The 24,212-nt window shown below is 36.2% G+C and overlaps 1 protein-coding gene across 2 annotated transcripts in view; it reads right to left on the reverse strand.

Moving 5' to 3' along the window:
• Positions 1-24,212, reverse strand: part of SH3RF1 (SH3 domain containing ring finger 1) — an 83,581-nt gene that overhangs the window by 11,555 nt on the left and 47,814 nt on the right. For both annotated transcript variants that reach the window (XM_059844503.1, XM_059844502.1), the window contains exons 3-9: positions 20,621-20,896; positions 19,789-19,884; positions 13,820-14,122; positions 12,843-12,953; positions 5,286-5,440; positions 2,772-2,942; positions 2,347-2,606 (exon numbers count right to left, since the gene is read on the reverse strand). In XM_059844503.1, the coding sequence (XP_059700486.1) occupies positions 2,347-2,606; positions 2,772-2,942; positions 5,286-5,440; positions 12,843-12,953; positions 13,820-14,122; positions 19,789-19,884; positions 20,621-20,896 (1,372 nt within the window). The remainder of the gene's footprint in view (positions 1-2,346; positions 2,607-2,771; positions 2,943-5,285; positions 5,441-12,842; positions 12,954-13,819; positions 14,123-19,788; positions 19,885-20,620; positions 20,897-24,212) is intronic.

A 24,212-nucleotide genomic window follows, 5' to 3' on the forward strand; every position in this document is an offset into this window, starting at 1 on the left:
AACAATCCTACAGTAATATACCCAATTACAATTTATGCAGTAAGAAACACAAATTCTCACTTTTCATTAAAAAAAAGGCACATCACTTACATGCTATGTCTAGTTTTTTGTTAACCTTTTCTTCTGTAGCTGACCCTTCCCAACTCTTGAGTAGCATGAACATTTACAAAGAAAGATAAGGAGAGTGTAGAAAGACTTTTTTGGGTCAAAACCAATTATTAATGCTGGCTTTTGTTCATGAGACAATATCAGTTTTCCTAGAAGTAGCTGCTATTCTTCAAGATATGTCTACACTCACATGCAATTTATGAATGACAAGCATGGAAGAGCTTTCTGGTTTTGTTATCTTATTGCTGATGGAATTGATAGGAAAAAATGCTTCAAGTCACCCTATTTTCATACAGATTATCCTTTAATGAAATAAGCAGAATATATATTTTCATTATAGGTTCTTCCAAAGGATGCATGCTCCCTCTGCAAAGGTGATGTCAAGCAAAGTCTCACTAAGGTCATTTGAAGAATGGTCCTTGAAGCCCTGAGCTAAACTGAAGCTGGAGCCCTGCATTAACCTGTGAAGCCTCACTGAAAGATTAACACTCTGCAAATGTGCTAAGAAAAGCTCAAGAGGATCATGTTTCAGATGAACATGAACATGTAACATTTGAACATAAAGCAGCTTCAGTGCTATTGCTTCAGTGCTCAGGGTCCTTATAAGGGACAGACCTGTATTTGTGACTAAGAGCTCACGTTTGCTCAATCCAGTGTTAAGGTTTCTGAGATGAGAGTCCAGTCCCTTCAGATTTTTCATTTTGGACCTGAAAAGTCAGTGGGAAGTATGCTGTCACATTCTCAGCTAAATGAAAGTGTAAAAGCTAATTCATCTTGACAGTGGTGCAGAGAAGCAGGGACAGAAAAGCCTCCAGAGCCCACAGGACATTTCTCCTTTGTGTTGTCACTTGCAAGCTCCTAGGCAGCTCAAAAGAAGGCTTTAGAGTAGAAACCACCTGTGCCTATGAGGCAGGAAAGTACAGATGCTTTGCTTGGTTTCTCTTAGCAGTTGCCAGCAGCATCTGGTTATTTTTATTTAAAGGCAAAGAAAGAAGTTGCTACAAAGGACTAACACACCTGCTCCAGCTTCAGATTAGACTGGAGGAAGATGGGGCCAATTAAGGAAATAAAATAAGTAAAGACATATGTACGTATTCTACCTTCAAAAACAAACCTGGTGCTGACATCTGAACATGCACAGGGTGTTTTAGGAGATGCATGACTCTGAAAAGTGGGCTAATCCATGGATCTTAAGACCGTAAGAAATAACCCTTCTTATGGGGATAACAGAGCATGCCATTACCATTTTTTGCTTTCTCTTTTTGCTCTGCCAATAAGAATCCTGTGATTAAAAAAACCCCTTTTGTCATGATGCTCAGTCAGGAAATCACAGACACTAAATTCAGTTCTGAAAGGGGAAGCATTGGGATAGTCTGAAATTTTCCTTTTTTTTTTCTTTTTCTTTTGAGGCTCTTGAAGCAACTGGAACAGATTCGGCTCCAGTTGTGGGTATTTTCTTAGCCTGGCAAATCCACAGAGGAGTGCATGGATTTGGTAAACAAAAACCTCTTTAAAACACCACTATCAGTCTTTTTGGATCTGCATTTAAATAACAAGAAGGCATGTTTCACTATGATGTGGCCTGCCCCAGACAGTAAATGAAGAGTTACACCTTTCAGAAATACAGAATTTTATTCCATAGATCATATGGATCTTGAAGCCAGTACTGCCTTAGTGTTTCAGAATCAAAGCTGAAAGAAGTTGCAGTCAAGGTTAGAGAACAAGCTGGAATGCCTAAGGACCAACCCTGAGCCAGAGACCTGAAAAGGAACACTAAAGGTATTCAAAGATGTTAGAAGACAATTTAAAAGTGAATGCTAAATTAGTGCACTCTGTAGCTCTTATGCAGTTAACACACAAAAAATAAGCTATGACTCAGATGTTCTTATCATTTTTATTACTATATGAATTACATATTAGTAGGAAAGCACAAAGAATGTCCCCATCCCAGATACTGCTGGAACAACAAAAAAAAGAAAAATTCCACCTGAAGTACTTGCATATAAATTCCCAGTAGTGGGAGTATGTACGTACACACGGTTGCTTAGAGAAGAATAATAAGAGATCTAACAACTCAGATTGTTGTTTCAGAAAACATTCAACTCTAAACAATGACATTAAGAAAAGCTTTAAAAAACCTCAACATATACTTACACAGATCCTCACTCCAGTCATTTGTCAAGATAGACTCTACAGTTCGTCTACCACAGGTAACAAATTTTGAGGGGTTTTTTTTACCTGTTCTAACTGCATTTCGAGCCTGGTTGACTGTCATTTGTCCTGTCACGTGCATAAGGACCTTGGTTTGAGGACTGGTTTGGATATGTGCTGCAGAAACCACTGCTGTGGGCACTGTGCTGGAGTTCACTGCCACACCATTCCCCTGGAGCTTCTGAGATGTTCCAGTAGCAGTGGAAGGGCTGACCATAGTCACTACTCGTCCTGTTTGGCCAGCAGTAGACATGGGAACTTTTGTTTGTGATGCACTTGTCACTGTCCTGCCAAAATTTAAAGCAAACAATTAAAAAAAAAGGAAAAAATCAGCTAGTTACTAAAACTCACAGGTCTTCTTCTATTATCCAATTGTAGCATTCAATACAAGAACAGAATAATTCTGGATTTGAAACTAGCTAAACTATTTAGACACTTGTATAATACTGTACCTTGTAACTGGAGCCACATAATTTCCAGGAAAAACACCAATCTTGCTTGTATGCATGGAAGTTCCCTTGAACCAGCCATCTTGGCAGCGTTCAAACACCAGGAACATTTCTCCTTTCCTCAGCTCCAGTTCATCCTCTTTTCGAGGAGTGTAGGGGTAGATAGCAATATACCTAAAAGACAGAAAAAGAGATGCAAATGATTAAACTAAAACAGTTCAAAACATCACCTGTGTTTTCTGGCACAGAGAGTTCAGTCAGAGATGAGAAGGCATGGCAGAAATGGCTGTGATAATCTGTCATACCATTACAACATTAAAACAGAAGTTATGGCAATATTATGAGGAAACAATGACAGTTAGGAATACCCTCTGAAGTGCACTTTAAAGGAATGCAAAAGACTTGTAATAGGACTGTCCATCTTCTTAATTAAGGTAGTGATCTTAATTACGTAGGTGTTTATCAACTACACATCCCAGTGTATTCCACTTTTCTTTCCCTACACCTGCTTCTCGTATCTCTTACACTTTGTGACACATCAATTTCTTTTTTATTTGGAGAGCTGGGGAGAATGGAGAAGTTCTGATAGCTGGGAGTGAAAGATCAGTGTCAGAACTACATTTCAAACTGCAAAACTGGAGGATCCTGTGCAAACTTCAGTGCAAAAGAAGATGTGTGACTAGAAATTGAAGTCTATGGGTAAGGTGGTTAGCAGCTAACTCACTTGTAAAGTTTATTTCCTTTTATGTTTTCTAAGCAACACTAAAACATAATATAGTGCAATTGAAATCATATTGAGAGTTCAGAAACATTTGCATTTTTTCTTAAAAAAAATTATTAGGAAAAAATTTTTTTTTAAAGCTGAAGCTCCTGTAGTTGCATCTTGGAATGTTCCTAGGCAAATTTTCAAAGAGGGTTGCACAGTTCTCTATTATTAGAAAGTGATACCGTTTTAACTACCATAGTATTCTATTTTCTGCCACATTTGAACCTAAAAAAACTATTTCAACCATGTATACAATTACTGACCCAGGCCTATGGAAAACAGCATTCCAATAAATTCCATTTTCTCTAAAATGTACTTTTCACAAGAGGCAGCCAATTAAGTAGATGGCTAGACTATCCCCTTTTACAAAAACAGATCCACAGTTACTTGCAGTGCTAGTCTTTCCTACTCTCCTTGTAACCCCAAGGGCAAAAAAGTGGCTTTAGAAAACATCCTTTCATCAAAATATTTTTCTTGTGCACAGTAACAATAGCATTAACTGCATGCTTCTCCTTTTGCATTTTTATTACATTTTTATTCCTTGCTGTCCACCCAAGAAAATTTGCAATATCTACAAAAATCCTTTGTACCCAAAGCAAGCAATAAATTCACTTTAAAGGCAACACATAAAGGCAACACTGGCAGCACAAGGCTTCACTGTACATGATTTAGCAGTGATCTACAAAGCTGCATACTGAAGCTTTATGGAAAAGCAATTGATCTGCTTTAATTGATGTTCATTAACTTCCCTTTCAGTTAATTTATTCCAAATTTCATTAGTATCCTCATATAGAGCAACCCTTTGAAGATGGAAGATGGGAGTAAATGAGATGGGAACTTGATTAACTGTACTAGGTGCAATAATCCATAAGAAGCAATGTTAAAATGCCTGACACCAAGAAACAGCCCAAATCCAGATGCACCTGCTATACAAGAATGGTGCTTTTTTGGAGTGGGAGGAAACCTAGTGGGAAGATAACAAGGACAGAACAAAAGCAGTCCTTATTCAAACTTTTCCCATTAGATGGTTCAGCAGCTCCTGAATTTAACATTTTCTTTTATTTAACATTTTTTTATTCCCCAAGCTGCACACAAAGAAGTTTTCAAGAAGAAAGATGTTAGGAACACATGTTAATATACCAAATATTTTCACCCGAAAGGATGACGCACGTTTGCTTGTATTGCAAGTGTGAAGACATAATGCTAACTAGCAGCTTTCTGCCTTCATTCCAAATTGCCACCCACTAATTAAGTGCACTGTAGAATCTTCAGTCAAAATTCAATTGCAACTGACACAAGTAGTCTGACAGTAACACGTTTAACATCTAAAATAAATACAGCACTTTCTGTGTTTTGGCATAAATTATTCCATATGAGAATAGCCTTTTCATACCACACATAATGGAAAACATTGAATAAATTCACTCCAGGGAAATGACGCTTTTGAGTTATCCAGTGTTCAGTGCTAACGCAAAGATTCATTCATCTTCTGCATGATAAATACTTTATATTTTGAAGTGAGTTCTTTCTATACACAGCAACAGCTGATTATATTTATCTAAGACATAAACAATGTTCAGTATGGGGTCTGTTTGGGGATATCACCTCTCTGCATGCTTTTTTTCTAAGTTGCATGCTTGGCTTTTTGGCAGTTCCAGCAGAACAGAGCCAGCTGCCGTGCTATATGTACAGGTGGAGTTAGTGATCTCGTTCCATTTTTCTGTGTGGAGAAAAGTTTCAATTTTACTCACACACTTGGACGAGTTTGCTGTCGTAAATGTGCCACTTGGTCAGTTGATCCTGATGCAGATCTTTGTATGGCACTTGTAGACTGAGGTCCAGAAGCAGCCGATGCAATGATTGCAGCAGACAAGAGAGGTGGTGGCGGAAGTGGAGGATTCATATTCTGATTTTATAAGAACAAAAAAAAATAGCAACAGATGATGAATATTGTTTGATGAGTTCAATCAGCTGCAAAAAAAAAAAAAAGGCATGCTATTCCAAGGAAAAAAGCAACTGAGTCCAGTGTTGCTTTACCTACTGTTACAAAATAAATGGAGAGTTAGCCTTGTCTCTATTTCTTTTTCTTTCAGTTTAAAATCTTGAAGTTTTGGCAGCTAATTAAGCAAATGACAAACAACTTCTCAGCACAGGAAAAATGGTCTTTCTAGTTATAACATGTTTAGGATAGGGCTCGACAAAAATTCAGAAGCCTTCCAGGAGGTAGATTTTGCATCCCGCTGCTGACTGTACTTCATAACATGATTGTTTTTGTAACCTGAAGCTGAAACATAATATACAATTCAGCTGCAGTGCACCCAAAAGCACCCCTTCTGGGGGAAATTTTCTTTTGATGTATGGGTTACAAAAGCAAGCACAATATGAGACCATAATCACTGAGCTATTGTTACCTCTTTCTCCTATTCTTCTAGTCTAAAGAGTTAGCTTTTGAAATTCAGTATTATCAAGATTGGTAATCTTTAACAAATACCCCAGTAAAAAGGCACCACAGATCGTAATGGGGGTCCTGCCTACAGACTTCTGTGCGTTTTAGAATCAATGGAGCAATTGTTACCTTCTGCTCTGTAAGGCCTCAGACAATTCTTTAGGACCTTGTGTACTGACACTCCTGGGAAAAGGCACTCACAAAAGGAGAGCTTTTCCTTCCCCCCTTCCAAAAATAACTATTTGTATTACAACACACAGAAAAAGAGTAATAAAAAACCTCCTACCTTTGAAAAAGTGAAACTGAATTTATTTCAAACATAATCTTCCTAAAACCCACAGAACTAGAATATAAATTAACAAAATATCCTGAAGTAGTGCCTGGCATTTCCAATACATCAGCATATAAATGCACAGCATTACATTATCAGTTTGGAAAATACGTAAGTGAAAATCATTTTAATTCCCCTCAAACACTTCAATTCTAAAGGGTTTTACCCTTTTCTTTCTGTTTTTCTAAACATAAACCTAAATGGAAACTAAATTTTAGTTCTACACTGTGTGATTATTACTCTTCTACATTTGGTGAAAAAGTTAATAAAAAGACAGGTCTTTAAACCAGTTTTACACTGACAGGTCACAGTAAAGAACTGCATAATTAAAGACTTTCAAATCTAGAGAAAATTTATCAACTCTTACAGTTTCAGTCAAAATTGTTACACTTAGCTATGGTATAAATCATATGTTATATCATGAAATATTCCTATTTTATTTAAAGCTTTTTTTCTGGTCATACATTAACACATACTTAAGATCAAGTAGGCCTTCTGTATCCAACAATAAACAGAAATGACCTGCTGGAGAAACATCACTGAGAGCTTTGATACTAATAGGGTATTTTTTACAAAAATGACAATTGCATTTGCTTCATATTCAACCCAACAATTTTTTAAAGTATCCAGATAATTCACACTGAAATACCAACATTTCTCTCTCAGCTGTTTTACAGCTGAAGTTATTTGTCCCTTCCAGTTAGACATTCAGCAAACGTCTTAGTTAAATCCAAGCTGAATGTGAGCATCTAACTTTCATGCAACCTATCAATGGAATGTCAATTTAAATCTTTTTCTAGGCATCTAGATTTCTTTGTATATAGTAGAACTTGTTAATCCACATTAGGAGATGATAAGCTGGAACTCTTTAAAATTAAACCTATTCATGCACAATATCAAGGTTGTCACAGTTCCATACTCCCTGCATCTCTAAAGATGCTGAACATTGCATTTTATTCTGCTTTATTCAGGATCCACTCTTCTCACCATGTCTATCAACATGGTATTGAGACCAGCAGTGAGCCACAGCACAATTAAACTCCCAAAGACTTGGCAAGAAATCTAAATAAAATACTTGATGAACTTTAGAGGACTAACACTCTACAGCTTGCACTGCTACGACTTGGTAAAATAGACCCAAATGATCTAGCCAAGTTTTCAAGAAGTTTTCTGGCATGTAACCATTTTTCTAGCTGTTGAGAAACACACCTACCTCCAGGGCACTTGCTAGTTCTGATGGTTCCCATAGTCAACATTCCGTGAAAGAATATACACAAACCACATGTGATTCAATAAAGTATGCTCAGCAATAATTAAGAGTATTTTAGGTAGGTGAGGGGAAAAAATTGAATGTTTCTGCAACTACTTTTCAGACACCAGGTGTACTTTCAAGCATATAAACCAGCAAATAAGTGATAAATTATTTTTTTAAATTGGAGGATGAAAAATTACATGATTTGATAATTAATGTATGTTACAACTTCAAAAAGTACCTGTAGTCATGCTCTAGAAACACATGCATATTACTAAACTTAAATATAATTAGGCTGCATTTCCATATCAGTTAATTGAAGATCAGCAATCACCTCACTCAAAGAATAATAAAAGGCACAGCAGTGGAAAAGAACATTCATTAACAGTCTTCACTCCCACAATGTCTAGGAAAAAATATATGGCTTGCAAAATTCCCTGAGGGCTAACAAATTAAGGCTTATGTTTAACAAAATTCCTAAACTATATCAGGTCTCTCATACAAAACCTCATTGTTTCTTCCTGCTGCTTCCTCTTTGCAACAAAAGTTGATTTGAATTTTGGTTGATTAAAATTAGGACAATTGTTATTAAAACCTCCTGACTTACACTATTGAACTTACACTGGAACTACCTAAAAGAGCTAAATGTCATCAGTGTATTATATAACCCCCACAGCTTGTGCCTCGTTAATAATAATTCAAGCTACCTTATATTCTTCAACATAAAGAGCAATTTCTCTTTTGTGCATGAGAGAACAAGACCAGAAAAATTAGGTATTTTTTAATTTTTGAAACTTTCAGCATGTAAGTGAATGCAAACCATCCAAATACAGACCACCTCTTTCTGCTAGTTAAGTGCACACACCAAGACACAATTTCAAAGTCAACATTTCCAATCTGTAGAAGTAGCAGTATGTACATCTAGGTTGATTGCAATCCAAAACACTTTTCACTTCTCAAGAGACTGTAAAGGCAGATTGAAAGGAAGATAAGTTATCTCTTGTTGCTAGATTGTTTTTCTGCTGCTGCATTTGAATGTAATTCTAACTTTGCTGTGGTACATTTAATTTGTTTTTCCTATATCATGGTTCAAATCACATACTTGAAGATTATTTTTCAGTAAAATCTATGGCAACTAGATCTACTCCATCAGATTACAACCTTATAAATTACATCCAAGAATTTCCTTCCAAGTGAATGAGCCTTACGTAATTGTATGTGCGTATTTTCACCCAACAACTACTGAATTTGATGTCTGTTATTTTTATTTTACAAAGAACTTTAAATATACTAAACACCTACAAGGTTCAAAAATACCAGTGGCCAAGTTAGGCAGACCAATTAATGCCCTAATTAGAGGTAAAGCCATGGTTGGAAGTCCCAAAGAACAGTGTAAGAGATAATATCACAGCCAAAAGTTCCGCCTCTGAGAAGTCTGTCTCAGTTCATAGCTTCTTCAATTTCAAAGAATCAAACCTCAAATCACAAGCCAAGAGTTAATGCTGTTGTCCAAAGAACCCCTGATGCAAAATAAAACTTTGAAATAAATTAGCACAAGTTTTCAGAAGGAAAATTAAAATTTGCTTAAATGATACAAGCAGTAGAGAGCATATATGGTCACTTGACAAGAGCACTCTCATTCCTAAAGCTTATCTGAGTCAATTTTGGCTGAAACTTTGTGAGTTATTTACTTTATACAATACTGGGTACCAAAGAGCATCTACAGGACATTATTATGGACAAAATAAAATTAATACAATTGGCATTTTTGAACCACCAGAGCAACATAAAAAACTAAAATGCAATCCTATGCATGTACACAAATAAAAGAGTCACAGACTCCCTTGGGCTAGGAATTAATGCAAACTGTCTTAGAGAAACTTGTTAGACAATGAGACAGTTGAAAATTATCTCCTGTTGACAATAAAAATGCCATCTTTCTTACAGGTGATAAGAGAAGACACTAGCTTTTCCTTGCTTTGAGATTCAGGACAAGTGATAAGTGTAGCAAAGATGCAGAAATTCAGAATTACTGTAAAGGAATACATTATTCTCTTCTTCACTGATGGGTAATCATGTTCATCCTCTCAGATTTCTTTTTTCTCCCTTAATCTGAGTTTAGCATTATATAAAAGAAGTGTATAAACACCTTGCTTTCAAAGAACAATTACTTTCAATAGTGTTATAAACACCAAAATGACTGATAGGAAGGACATCAAATAAATAACCTTCATGCTAAACAGAAACTCATCCTGTTCCCATCCAATTTCCTTGTCAGTTGCTTAGTATTCAGAAATTAGGAAAAATGCTAAAGGGAGAAACTTAGAGAAATACAAGAATTTCTACTTACAAAAGCAAAAAAAAAGTACAAGAGCAAAAGTACGCAAGCTAAGCACTTCTAATGTATTAAACATACAATCACAATTGTTCCACAGCTTAAAATTAATGTTCAGAATGTCAGGAAGGGTATTTCCAGGAGGGAAACATCTAGAGAAACAAGAACATCACTTTTTCTCTTGACTGGTCAGAACCATTTTGCACATTTCTAAAATGAAAACAAGAGCTGATGAAGCAAGAGGAAAAGTGTAAGTAAAATATATACCTGACAGTCTGTGACTTCACAAGCTGCATCATCATCTAATATTGTCTGTCATAAAAGAACACAGGTAAAACCTGACTCTAACCTGAGCTGCCAGCTTGCATTTTAGTCATGATGAAAACAAGTCAAGAAGAAATAGAACATGATGTACAGAAGGCTATTGACTTTTAAAGAGGGTGGCAGAGCATAATTCAGGTTCTCAATGGGAATTATATGCCTAATTGGAAAAATAAGCTGGAACATGGTGATCACAAAGAGAAAGTAGCACCCCAAGACACAGGACAATCAATGGCAGTTTCTCTCCATGCTGCATTTAGCATTGCAATTTAATTCCTGTGAATACCCATGGTGAGATCGCCTTTGAACAAGCTTAAGCAACTAAAGCACCAAGGGTGGTTTAATGACTGCACCACCACCAAACTAAAGTATTTTTCCATGTTGGCATCAAATAAAGAACTCCTGACTCTTAATAACAAACAGAAGTGTTTGTTATTGAGAGGAAAAAAAAAAAAGCAGCTTCTGACAGAACTTCTGAAATGATGCATTGAATGCTGTCTGCTCAATCCTTTCCAAAAGTATCTCATAAATCAAATCAATTACTCAATGTTTGCAGCATATATGTTAGCTTGACTTGCATTCTGCTTAACAACACCTAGGGTGATTCTTTTTGCTCAGTTCTCACAGGTATTTTCTGAAGGATAGGATGAAAGAAGTATAAAAGACTAAGTGGATTAGTATATAAGCAGCTAATTGTTTCTAGTATAACATGTATGTACATCTTATAGGCAAAAAAAGGCCTGAGGGTCCTTCCTGGTGGACACCAACTTGAACAAGAGCCCACAGTGCACACAGATTGCCCAGAAAGGTTGTGAAGTCTCCATCCTTGGAGATTTTCAAAAGCTTATTTGAACACAGTCCTGGGCAACTGGCTCTAGGCAGCCTTGCTTCAGCAAGGGAGGTTAGATAAGACAACCTCAAGAGGCCTTTCTAAACTCATCTGCTCCATGACATTAAAATGTCATGGAACCTAAATATAATGAGATTATTAACTGTTTCCAGATTAGCATTCATTTAACAGGAGGATTACACAGATTATCCACAGATTGAAGGAGTCAACAATTTAACCACAATAAGACAAAGCATAGCTGCAGCTCAATCTGCTTTACTCAGTAAGGCAGAGCAAAAGCACATGGTCTATAAAACTGTTAGTACTAAAGTCGTCTGTCTGAAGAGCAAAGAATGTGAAATACATTTACTTGGATGAGAGCAATTACTAGTTCACAAAAGATGACAAAAATTTGAGGCATCAGGCTGGATACATAGCTAGACATAAACTTTGTGCTATATTCAGGCAAATTTTCCAGATACAAGAATCAGGATAAAAAGGTAAAAGGGTTATACTATCAATATCTTCTCCATGGAAAAAGACTGTGCAGTATTGCACCCACTTCTGGCATGTGGCACCATGTATGTACCATGCCAAAAGGAAGTACTGGAGATAATTCAGAAAACAACAGCATCATAATTTAAAGGACTGAAAACTGTAACTTTAGAGTTCCAAAGAAAGAAGCAAAGCAAGCCACACCTAAGCATTTTCGTAAACAACAGAAAGTTGATACCACAAGACAGACAACTGTGCCTTAAATTTTGCAGACAAATGCATGAAATTATGCAAATGCCAACGAGTTGAAAACAAAACTAGACCTATTTAGCAGCAAGGATATTCATCATATTTTAGTTGGTTTAAAGACTTCAAGGATAGACACCTGAACAAGATCAAGTCTTGGGGTTTTTTGTTTGGCTTGTTTGGTTTTTTGAAGTGAAGATCTAATATTCAACTGTGCCCCACCCCTTAAAAATTAAGGGCACAACTTTAAACTGAACGAACTTAATTTCAAGAACTTTAAATAAAGTCACTTTAAATAAGATCCCTCAAGATCTCCAAAAACTGGTATCCACAATCTTTATTGCAGTAAGGCTCTGATGAGTACAGTATGATATATGGCATTCCACAGTTTTTCTAACATAAGCATAGGAAACTATGGAATTCCAGCAGGTTTTGGAAAGAATACCTGCACTTTTTGAAGGAAATGTCACATTATTTGTTCAAAGGAAACAGCACTGCAATGTATTTCTTCCTTTAAAAGATGGCCATTTGCTACATGTTTTCCTATTGATCCCCAAGAACCTAATTTCAGACATGTTCTTCATCTGCCCCAGGTGTACACACAACTAAAATCTCCTTATTTAATGAGGAGACGGCAGACTTTTGAAGTTATTTCAGATAATCTTGAAAATCTCAAGACAGAAACACCTGGCAGCTGTGGTCCCAAGTTGATGTTTTTTTGTAAGAACCTGCTTGCTTCCCCAAACTTTCCCCCCAGCATACTCTCTTCTCTACTCATGTTTAAAAGGAAGACTGTTCTGGAAGGAAGTGTGCTTCTCATGTTTACTAAGGAGAAATTACAGAGGAAAGCTGAAGAATGGATATACATGCCAAGATGCAAACATTTTAGCAATAGGGCTTTTTCTATAGTTAAATTCATACCATTGTCTATCACATGGACACAATTTCCACAGAACTATCATTTCAAATCAGTATATCTGAACTTGAGGGGAAAAAATGCTGCACAAGACCAAAGAAAAATGGGAAGGCTGAGTTTACTTAAGCAGTACTTACACCAAGAGCAGCTTGGTAGGTAACTTCTGAGGGGAAGGTGAAGGAAGGCCCTGTTGTGACTGGGCTGCTGGGGGGTGGAGTAACAATCAGCCCTGTAGTGCCAATATGAACCTGGGAGAGAGAAGAAAGGATCAGTTCTGTGTAGTTTAGTAACAGCTGGTTTTGACAGAGCTGTAAGCTTCATGGACAAAATCACCAGTATGCTACTCCTTGTAACCTTAAACTAAACCTAATTTTTAGTTAGATAAACATAAACAGATAAACTCACATAAACAGTGTTAGATCACACTGCTCACTTTTTTTTGCTGACATTTGTCAATCTTTGGAGACACACTGAACCAGCTACATGAAACACACTTTTAGCCAATGTCAGCTTTCTTTTTTTGTCCATAAAAGGCTGTCAGATCCCTAAGATGTGCAAATAAAGCACATTTACGAGCTCAGGGAAAACATCACCAGTTCCTCTTGGGCTCCATTGCTCTCTCTTTTCCCAAAGTGTAATCACTATATGAAACAGCCAATTTTTCACAAACTGCTGAACAAATAAATAAAGTCAGACAAATATTTCTACTTACCACAACCAGATTAAGATGCTAAATTTCTGGAATTTGTATAATCTTCAAGTTGAATATTTTACTTTTATAGCATGCACTTTATTAATGTTCATTATTATATTCAATTTAGAAAAAAGAAATCAAGAAATTAAATCACTCCACTTTATAGTTTCCACAGTTTAATAAAAATCTTTGTGGCACTTTAGAATATAACAACTGCAAAAGAAAACCCCTAGACTGCAAGACCAAAACTATGTGCTATCATATCAGAAGTATCAGAAAACATTTTCCTTAAATCTTCTCATCATGTTGGAAGATACGTTTTTTAAAAGTGTACATTTATTACTAATTAGACACAATTAATAACTTGAAATAAGTAATCAGACAACATCAGAGGCCTTTATAGCTGTGAATGTGAATTACCTGAGAGGGGGCACTACAGGACAGCCCAGTGAGCTCACTTATGCGGGCTGCAGCCGTTGGGTTGCTGGAGCTGATGAGGACAGGAGGACTGATTTCCATGGAGTGGCGGTTCTGAGAAGACTGAGAAGCCTTGTTGGACATGGTGAGGGAGGTAAAAGAGTGTCGTTTTTTGGTGTTTTTCTTAGTATCCGTGTGCTTTTGGGTTGAATTGTTGTGGGCTGCCCCAGAGGTACCTTCTCCAGAGTCAACAGCAGAACCTGAGGGCTTGTCCAATTCTATCAACTGTTTGGCTGCTGTGTTAAACTACAAAAACCAGTAACATGTTAGTTTTTTTTATTTATTTATAAAAGCCACCTGAATGTAAAAAAACATCTCTTTTCCTTTTATTCATAAGATAATCTCAACCATGCAACTTAAAAGTGTAGCATACCAACCTAGTCTACAAATCTGGCAGTAGAGAGTGACAAATCATTCACTACAAACTCAATACACTTACTGTTGGGCTGCTATGAAATTTTACCATCAGAGGTGAAATTTCAATCAATAAAGGACATAATGCCATAGTCCAGACATGAATTAATTCAGCAATAACCACTGCCTGTATAATCTAGAACTCAGACTAAAACACAGTGGTCCCCTTTGACCTTATAACAGAAAAATCTGTGCTACAAAACTTCTTGGATATTTATGTCATTTTCAGCCATTTTTTGGCTATGACAAAATCCTGCACATTTGCATGTGGGCTCTTGAAGATATTCCTCCTAATATCCTTTGGCACTTGTGCACATCTTTAACACTACCAGCAAAGAAAACACATGCTTCCTCAATGCAGGTTTAAGAACACAGTAGGACAGACTAAATACCCAGCTATATCAGTATACTGCCTGGCAACAGGCACCTATACAGGCACAAGATGGCATAGGGAGAAAAGAAACATATACAGGCAATTTTGTGGAAATACCTTCTCAGCTTCTGAATTTTCTAATGTAGAGGCACTGTCTCTGTGCCATTTTTTCTCTTTTTTAAGCTTACCTAAAGAATTTTTGTTCAAATGAGATTTTCTATCTGCTAATTTGTAACAACAATACTACATTAAATGCAAACAAATCCTTCCTTTCCAATGAAGAAATTAGGAATCCCACACATTTTCTTCTTACAATGAAATGTAAGCTATATAATGGGGAGGAGGAGAGGAAAGCAACAAACAAACCCTCTACATCTTTCAAACCCCCTTTATTTTCAGAAAATCTCAGCACTATTAGAAATAATAACGTCAGAACTCTCATGTAATCATGAGCTGAAATAACACCAGCACCAGTTTTCTGAACATGTACCAGTAAATATGAATACTGTTATTTGAAAAGTGTAGGTGATTATGAAGAAAGAAAAGATCTTTTCTGAAGAACATCGGGATGAAAGAATGAAATTAGTTACTGTGGAATTTTATTTCTATTCTTCAGCACATTATTTCTTCTATTTATTTTACCATTTTCCTACACATCTTGAGATATTTACTATGGTCATGAAGAGTTTTAAAGTAGTATTTTACCCCATCAAAACTTTACTAGACAAACAAGAAACCAATAATCATTATAGCATCACCACTGATTTAAATGCAGCTCCCACAGATGACCAGCTTGTATTCTGAACACAAGTCAATATCTACAGATATAGATATAGAAGGTAGTGTAAAAGAAAAAATATATATTTTTTTTTAAATATAGAAGAGGTTGGCAAGTGATATTTATAAGATGTCATCTGGAAGAAAATTTCATGTATATACAGAAAAAAAAGAATGATGTTCAAAACCAGAACTACTGGAACAATGAGGAGTTGACATAAAAACCTTCTACAGAAGAGTAAGAGCTACATGGAATATACTGCAGTGGAGGAAGGGCATAATGGGAGAATTGAACCAAGACATGAAGTCAAGAATATAGAATTTTTTCCTAAATGTTCTTATTGTTGGTCCTTTAGAATGCAATTGAAGAGAACTGGAATCACAGAATCATAGAATCATTTGGTTTGGAAGGGACCTTCAAGATCATCAAGTTCTAACCCATCTGCCATGGGCAGGGACACCTCCCACTAGACCAGGTTGCTCAGAGTCTTATCCAACCTGGTCTTGAACACTTCCAGGGATGGGGCATCTGCAACTTTCCTGGGCACACTGTTCCACCCTCACAGTAAAGAATTTCTTCCTAATATCTAATCATAACCTATCTTCTTCCAGTTTGAGTCCATTCCCCCTTGCCTGTCACTACATATTCTTGTAAAAAGTCCCTCTCCATCTTTCTTGTAAGAAGGATACATAGGAGAAGACAATGTCAGAGCAGTAAACAATCCCATGAAGAAGGTGGATGCTAGATTTTCCTTCCTGCTATTACTCAAGATGGATCATATGGATCAAAATAATATTGTATTACTTGCATATAACAGAAGATAGAAACACCCCATTTTCTCCAATGAAGCCCATTATTTAGATGATTATTGAATTTTAAATTTACATCAAACATACTTTAAACAGACCAGTGAAAACATTTTTTCATTACAAAACATTGAGGCTGAAGGATATAAAACAAGTAGAAAATAAGACCAAAAAAAACCTACTCTGCTGTTCAGCTTGTCAGGATCCTATTTGTCATCACGACAAACATGCAGGTTTTTCGAGGTCTAATAATTTTATTTATTTTGCACATTTTATTTCTTTTCAACTCAGATTGAAATTCTTCACATCCTTCCTGAGAATCTAGGTATTCCATACTGTTGATGCAATGGCTCCAACTGTTTCCATTCTTATGTAATCTACATCCTTATTTGCGAAGAACTAGCTAATCAGAGAAGTTAAGGGATCACAGAGGAATGAAAAGGAAAACCAAAAGCCACTTTGCTAACAGCACCCCAAGGTACCTGTTACACCTAATTATATTTGTTTACCTCCAGAAGCTATCAATGCCTGCAGAATCTGATTACTTTGTACAGTGAACAACCTATTAGGGAAAAGTTAAGGCTTTCCCATGGGATCAATTCAAGACGGATTCAAATAAAAGAAGCATTCTGTGCTTTTTTTATGCAGAGAAGGAAGAAAATGACAGTTGCATGAATCTGAAGATGGAAGAGAACTGCTTACTGGCCTCCTCTTTGAAGTAACCAGGAGACAGCAACAGCTGCAGAATATTTTGCAGAGTGTAGTTTACTTCTCTTCCTTGAGAAGAGAAATTAAGGACCTGCATGCATTCTCCAATGAAATGGCTAGCAGATATTCAAGTCACCAAGGACTGAACCCAAGTCATGCCATGAAGTGTTTCAATCTAGCATTCCTTTCTGCAACAAACACCTATACACCTATATGCCTACAGTTCCTACATCAGTTGTTTTCCTTAACAGACATATTTTTATTGAGGCTTCTTTACTTCAATCTTTACATTCACTTTCTTTCTTTTTTTCCCATTCAACAAAATCTTTGCTGCAACAGGAAGCCTGAAATCCAATTCCCTTTCCCACCAAACTCCAGGAAACTGAAGAACTTTCCAAGCAGGGCAGGACAGAGGCAGCCAGCTGAGCCACGTCTCAGTGCCGCAGCAGGGCTGAGGTCAGCACTAGGTCAAATCATCCAATTTGAGGTCTAAGAAATGTATATTGTACCCAGAACTGCAAATTTTCAGAAAAAATCTAATAATATCTATTTAGTTATGAATAATCTTTGGTATTGAAACAGAGATAACTATAAATGTTAACTGATTTAATAGAATCACTCTTAAAATTTCTCTCCAAATGCGTTCAGTCTCACTTTTATTATTACCACAAATTTAAAAGGATCAGAGTAGTGAACATTAAATCATAAAAGGGCAAAATTTGTCCTCAAATACGATCAGAGATTTTCACAGACTTTAACATTAACTAAAATTTTATCCTCACTGTACAAGAACTGTCTCAATTATTACACTTATACTACAGAATAAACATCGCCGTCTATGCCCATTTTATAGTTAATGACTTCAGATAATCTCTAGTAAATGGAGCTACTAATTCACATTTTCAAACAAAAGGATGTGGACTAACATACACAAGGTAAAAGCTATGTCTGTCATGATAATATGATAGAATTCCCTAATAATAGGCAATGATTACAGGATTGGGAAATACAATGAAAACTACCATATAAAAATCTTTCAAAAATATTAATTACTTTTCATCTTCATTGTCTTTCATAAAATTGGTAAGAATGGTTTGCTATACTTGTTTCTATCAGTTGTCTGTATATTTTCCAGAACAATAGTTATATGCTCTCAGAAACCAGGCATTTCAAAATTCAAACCCATACTTTACTGCACATCTCACTGCCCTCCACCACAGCATGCATTTCAGTTTAGTATATACTAAAAAAACCCACCTATCTGATTTGAAGTAACTCTTAGGGTATAATTTATCATTCTAGACTTTCCATTCCCCTTTAGTGGGGATTTGAGAATGTGTACTTACTTAAGTGTTAATGCCTGTTCTAAAAGGGTTTATTGAAAATACATTTTCTAAGTTGATGGAATCAGTCTAAAAACATTAGAAGAAATATATTTTGTGACTTTCATTTTTACACTTTTTTCAAGGGCATATCTCCTTTTTGCAACTTTTGCAGAGATAGGAATGTAGTTGTTAGCTAAATAGCTCAAGTGGCAGCCCTAGGAAAGGGCTTTTTCTAACAAGGCTAAGTAATTTAGCTTGAAAAAACACTACAAAAAGCTTTACTGGCTAAATTGAAGGGGCAGTTAATTGCAAGAAGCTAGGAAAGAATACCCAAGGGCAAGAAAACATTAAATTGGCCTTTAAAAATGTCTTAAAGTGAAGCCAAAATTGCACTAAGCAAGTTGAAACTTTTTTGGTCTTCTTGTTTTTATAGTCATGTGAAATCTTCTATCCCCAGATATACAGATCCTTACACCAATCTATAAAAAGAAATATAATATTTTCCCTTTAAAAAATAATAAATTCAATTTTGGTTGTAATCTTACACCAATCTATAAAAAGAAATATAATATTTTCCCTTTAAAAAATAATAAATTCAATTTTGGTTGAAAGCAGTAATGTTTTTTGAAGTTCCCATCTCATCAGAGGATTCAGAAATTGAATTAATAAAACTTGACTTGATTCTTACTATGGTTACACATTTCTTCTGTGACCTGAAGTACATATTTCTCATCCCAGAGATAATGTGAAAATACTTTTTTCTTTCATCACTCTGCCTCAATTATTTAAATCAAACACTGTAAGTGCAGGGAAGTATTCACAGAATATCTATCAGAAAAGGACAAGCACCATTCCAAACCTTTGTATCTTTCTGTAATTCAAATTTGAATAATCTCTGTGGCTGTACACACCGTTCCTAATCACTGATGTCTTTCTATATAAAAGATACAGCTTTCAACTCTTCAAATTTATAGGGTTGGGGAAATTTTCTCAACTGCTACCTCTTACTGTAAATTGTTGTAACACCTGACAAATGCAGGAAGATGGAGAAGGTTTTATATATGGCTCTGTTGATGAAAAAGCTGGTCCTTTACCTGTTTAACAACAACCTACACCCTTTGACATCCTAGTTGTGCTAATTTGGTTTTGAGGGGTGGCTATTAAGGACAGTGAAAAGCTAACTATTTCTCTGACTTGCTGACTGCTTTCATTTTGTGGCTAAGTGTGGTTTGGATTGACTGCATGACTCCAGTATTAACAAGAAAACATAGTGACTGCCTCCAATTACACTCATTTCAATTCTATTCAATAAAAATAGGTATCAAATAGCTAAGTGAAAATCACTGGTTCAACTGCTGAGGCCATTAACTTTCCCAAAGAGAATTATAAGTGTAAGATTATTTATATCTCAGGTTATTTTAGAATTATCAGCAGTACTGATTATTTTTCCTTTCAGAAAATTAAACATACAGTGGGCACAGCCTTACTGAGGACCCAGCTTTACTCACCTCAACATAAGAAATTGGAAATATTCCTATCTTGTCAGCCAGCATTCCTTCTGCCCAGTTTTCATCCACACGACGAATTACAGTCAGAACATCATCCTGTGTGAACATGCAGTGATTATGTCTCCCAGCTCTAATTTAACTTCTCATTTAATTTTCCTCCATAACACAGAAGTAATCAGAGAAGGCAGGACACGGACAAGAACCACAGAGAAGGCATTCTGTAAGAGGAATATGCTGCTTTTGGGGTTGAAGTCAGTTCAAGCTGTTCTTTTTCCTGTTTTGTTAGAGTTCAACTAACTGCCCACATCTCAGTGATCTGACTTTGTCCTTAGTGCAAGTCCTCCTGTCGTGTTCAGTCCATATTACTCATTAACCCCCTTTAATTCCTTGGCATTATTCAACAGAACCACAACCATTTTCCTTCTCAACTGACTCATTACCTAACCTTCCCTAGATGTTGTTTTTCTACTTAAGTACTTAAGAACATTGCTAGTGATATGACTTCTTTCACATCTGCAATTTGAGTGTATCTTTAGAAGACAGAATGTTTTTAATTACCAACATAGGTTATTTCCCATAAATTAGGAACATCACTACTGCAAGTATAAAAAAATGCATTCTCAGAAATAAAACATCAGAGAAATTACATGTAATTTAGAAAGAGAATGCAAAACTAATCAATATAGGAGAAATATTTGCAGAATTACTTGTCCTTTCCATATGTGTGCAGCTCCAATAAGAAATGCAGATAATTCTACAAAACAGGTGTATTATTTCTTATCTAAATAAATGAAATCATTAGAAGAAAATAGTAATTGTATTCTCTTTTTACCTTTGCAAACGGTAAACAGTCTTTATCTGCTTCCTTGTCTTTTACTTCAAAATCATAAAGTGCTTTGCACTGAGGCGGAGGCTGAGGTAAAGGTTTAATAATCTGAACAAAATTGGTAGGAAAGAAGCCATGGATGCCATTGACTTCTCCATGATACCAATTTTCATCCACCTGTCGACGTAAAATGATGATGTCTCCTTTACTGAATTTAAGATCTCCAGGTTCTTTTCCCTCGTAGTTATACAATGCTTTGGCACATGGTAACTGAGGTACACCCTAAAGAAAAAGAAAAAAATAATAGATCATTAGAATTAGATGAGCATTACTAAAAAGAATTTATATTACATTTTTGAAGAGTATGAATGAAGCTGCAAAGTATGAAATTGCAAAGTAAAATTATACACATATTTTACTGCAATGATTCTACTGAATTTTACCCACACAAGTGGGAAGAGCTTCAGTTCTCTGCAGTCTCAAGATCCCTCCAAGTTTCATTATGATTTTTAATCACACAAAGTTTCTAGACACAGAAAAGGCAGAAAAACATAATACTTTAACCCTCATGTATTAATTCACTAAGATTAAACATTAAAAGAAACCGAGCAAGCAAACTGGAAAGCAACCTGACCACTTGAGAGACCACTGGCAGAAAAATGCTGCAAGAAAATACAACACTGGAATAAAAAACTTGCTATAAGACCTTTAAGGCAGTTTTCCTGCCTTTCTTATTATCTTCCTCACCTTAGTTACTTCATGGGCAGAGAATAATAAAAATGAGGACATAAAGGAGGTGTTTTCCAGCTTGAAAAACAAATTTCAGTTTATTAAAAATGAAAAATTTCATCCTGGAGCAACTCTTTTAATTCAATTATTTATTTAAAACCACAGCTAATAAGAATTCCTGGAAAAGGTCTGTTGAAGGTATGCATCCTTGGGTTTCCTTCACTTGATTCCTTCATAATATCTGAAAACTGTAGATCATTGGTGCTGCTCTTGAATGCAGATCAGAAGGATTTAACACTGTCACCCTCCCTTATATACATTGCAAGTATTATTTTTTAATTGCTTAGCCTATATCTCCAAATTTTGCAAGACAGAGTCATAAAAGTCTACAACTCTAGTGTTAGGGCTACTGCCTTCAAAACTCTCTTTTCTCCAAATTTAAATACCTGGAGGGGTGCTTACCCCCTTCATGATGCAAACAGCAGTAACTTGCATTAGTAATATGATCTTTCCAAAGCAAAGGTAGCCATTATAGTCACACAGAGCCCAGTATTTCACATCTTTGATGCAAGCCCATATGGAAAAACCAAAATTTAATGAAATTCAAGGTTGCTGATATAATTTGCCACATCTATGCTATGGTATGTCTCTCCTCTCAAGCCTTCCACCAGCTCAGATTGTAAGCTAAAGTTGCACTAGCAATATTACAAGAAGTCACACACAATGGAAGGAAATTCTCAGAAGGAATTATCACTTTGAGTCTGTCCATTGGGCAGAAGACAGAGCTGTGATGATGCATATCACATTTAACATAATTTTATCTTTCAATATGATCCAATTTGTTTGGACAGCTTTAACTTTTGTCCATGCATATTACTGTCTCAAATTTATAAATAATATCTTAATGATTAACTTCTCCAGTAACCTATTTTCTATGCCAAACAGTCAAAGGAAAACCATGTGTGTATATGCATAGGTACAGAGGAGTATGATTTACATATGAATACAGGAAAATCAAAGTTCATTCTATTGTCTCCAGGATGAATATGAAAAATATCATATTAGCAGGATCCAAGCAATTGTTCACAATTGGTGATCTCCAAACTGAAGCAAATAGTATTTTTCTTCATGATCACACTTAATTGCATCAGGGCACTATGATGACACACTGTACAAACCTGGATATGGAAAAAGACACCAAATAGAGAATTTGTGGGCCTCAGCCAAGTGAGGGGAAAATTAATGGTCAGAAAAGAAGAATTAAAAAATTATATATAAATGTGTGTGTGTGTGTGTGTGTGTGTTTGTGTATGCATTTTTAGTTTAATGTTCTCTGCAGAGTACATAGAATGAAGGAAGCAGTCAGTGTAGATGGAGTATGAACAAGTGCAAAGAGAGAACTTCAGGGGAGAGGAAGCAAAAAGAAACAGACCTCTAAACAAGAGAGGAATCACCGCTTGCTTATCCCTTTCCATCACAATAACAAACAAGCAAACAAACATACAAACAAAAGGATTAGGAGCCAAGAATAACTTGACAGAAAGTGGGCCCCAAGCAATTATGGCTACTACAGGATACAGAAATCTCTCTTGCACTGGAGGTAATAGTTTGACTTCTCCCAGGAATCTCACTGTTGTCCTGGGAGAAAGCTTTCTATGTCCCCACGCTGAGAAAGAGGTTTTAGATCAGCTTTTTGTATAAAATACAATTGGAAAAAAAATCTCTTTAAAAACAAACAAAACAATCCAGGAGTACCAGTGCAGATCATGTCAAAGCAATCCAACTCATTTGTCATCATTTAATTGTTAGAACATATTGCATTTATGCAGTTTATCACAAAGGCTCCCACAAACAAATCTGCATATAAAAGTACAAACATCTGTTTATGCTTTATAGGAAGTTCCTTTCCCAGTGTAAAGGTTGAGTTTCTGCAAAACTTGTTTCCCACATTAAATAGAAATGGTTCCAGTCCATAATTCCAAATAAAACAAAGTTCAACAAAACACGCAGTTCCCAGTTGGACTCCCAGGGATTAAAGAGAAGTAGTTAAATGACTGAGAGGAGAAGTGGATGGCTTTCCCTTCTGTCCCAGAGGGACGATGAAGTGAGAAAGAGTGGGTGCAGTGGGGAGGGCTGCTTTCAGGGGTACAGGATTGAGAGCTCTCAAGCACCATCTTCACATTCCTCCTCCTCTGAGCAACCTGGAGCCGCGGCTCACGGCCGGCGCCTTCCGGGCCCTTGGGGTGAGGCAGCTCCAGCCCCCTCTCCCCTCTGGCTGCTCACCAGCAGAGATGGCCATGAGGACACGCTGAGCCAGAGTTTACATTTCACTCCATGTCTCTCACTTGGCTAAACATGAAAGAATGGCTTTGGAAGAAAAACTTTGCAGCCTACCCTTAAGTTTACAGCTGCCACTTACCCTTGCAGCTCTTTGAGTAAGCAACAACAATAACAACAACAAAACAAAGACAAAATCCATTTTAGGAAGTTAAAATATAAAATCAGAAGGACTCCACATGACAGGTTCTTAGAATGATTTCCTTAGTCCTTGTGCAAAAATATTTGAACTTCTAGTGCTACTGCTGCTAGACAAACTGTTTAAATTATTTTTTAGCAAAGGCGTGGATATACACATATATTTCAGATGCCATATTCCTGTAAAGAAAATAATACATGATGACATCAAAACAAATGGCTTAAAAAGAATATGAAAAAATGCATATACATTCATATACATGAGGCTCAGGTTGCTCAGTTTTCTTCTCCTAACCCAGATATTTTGTCTTAGAAACCTACAGAATGCACAATTTTGCTCTTTGGATTTATACTTTCGTTTTCAGGCACCTTACTTTGAATTTCACTTTTATTT

The sequence above is a fragment of the Haemorhous mexicanus genome, chromosome 4 (genome assembly GCF_027477595.1).
Source record: "Haemorhous mexicanus isolate bHaeMex1 chromosome 4, bHaeMex1.pri, whole genome shotgun sequence".
NCBI classification, from domain to species: domain Eukaryota; kingdom Metazoa; phylum Chordata; class Aves; order Passeriformes; family Fringillidae; genus Haemorhous; species Haemorhous mexicanus.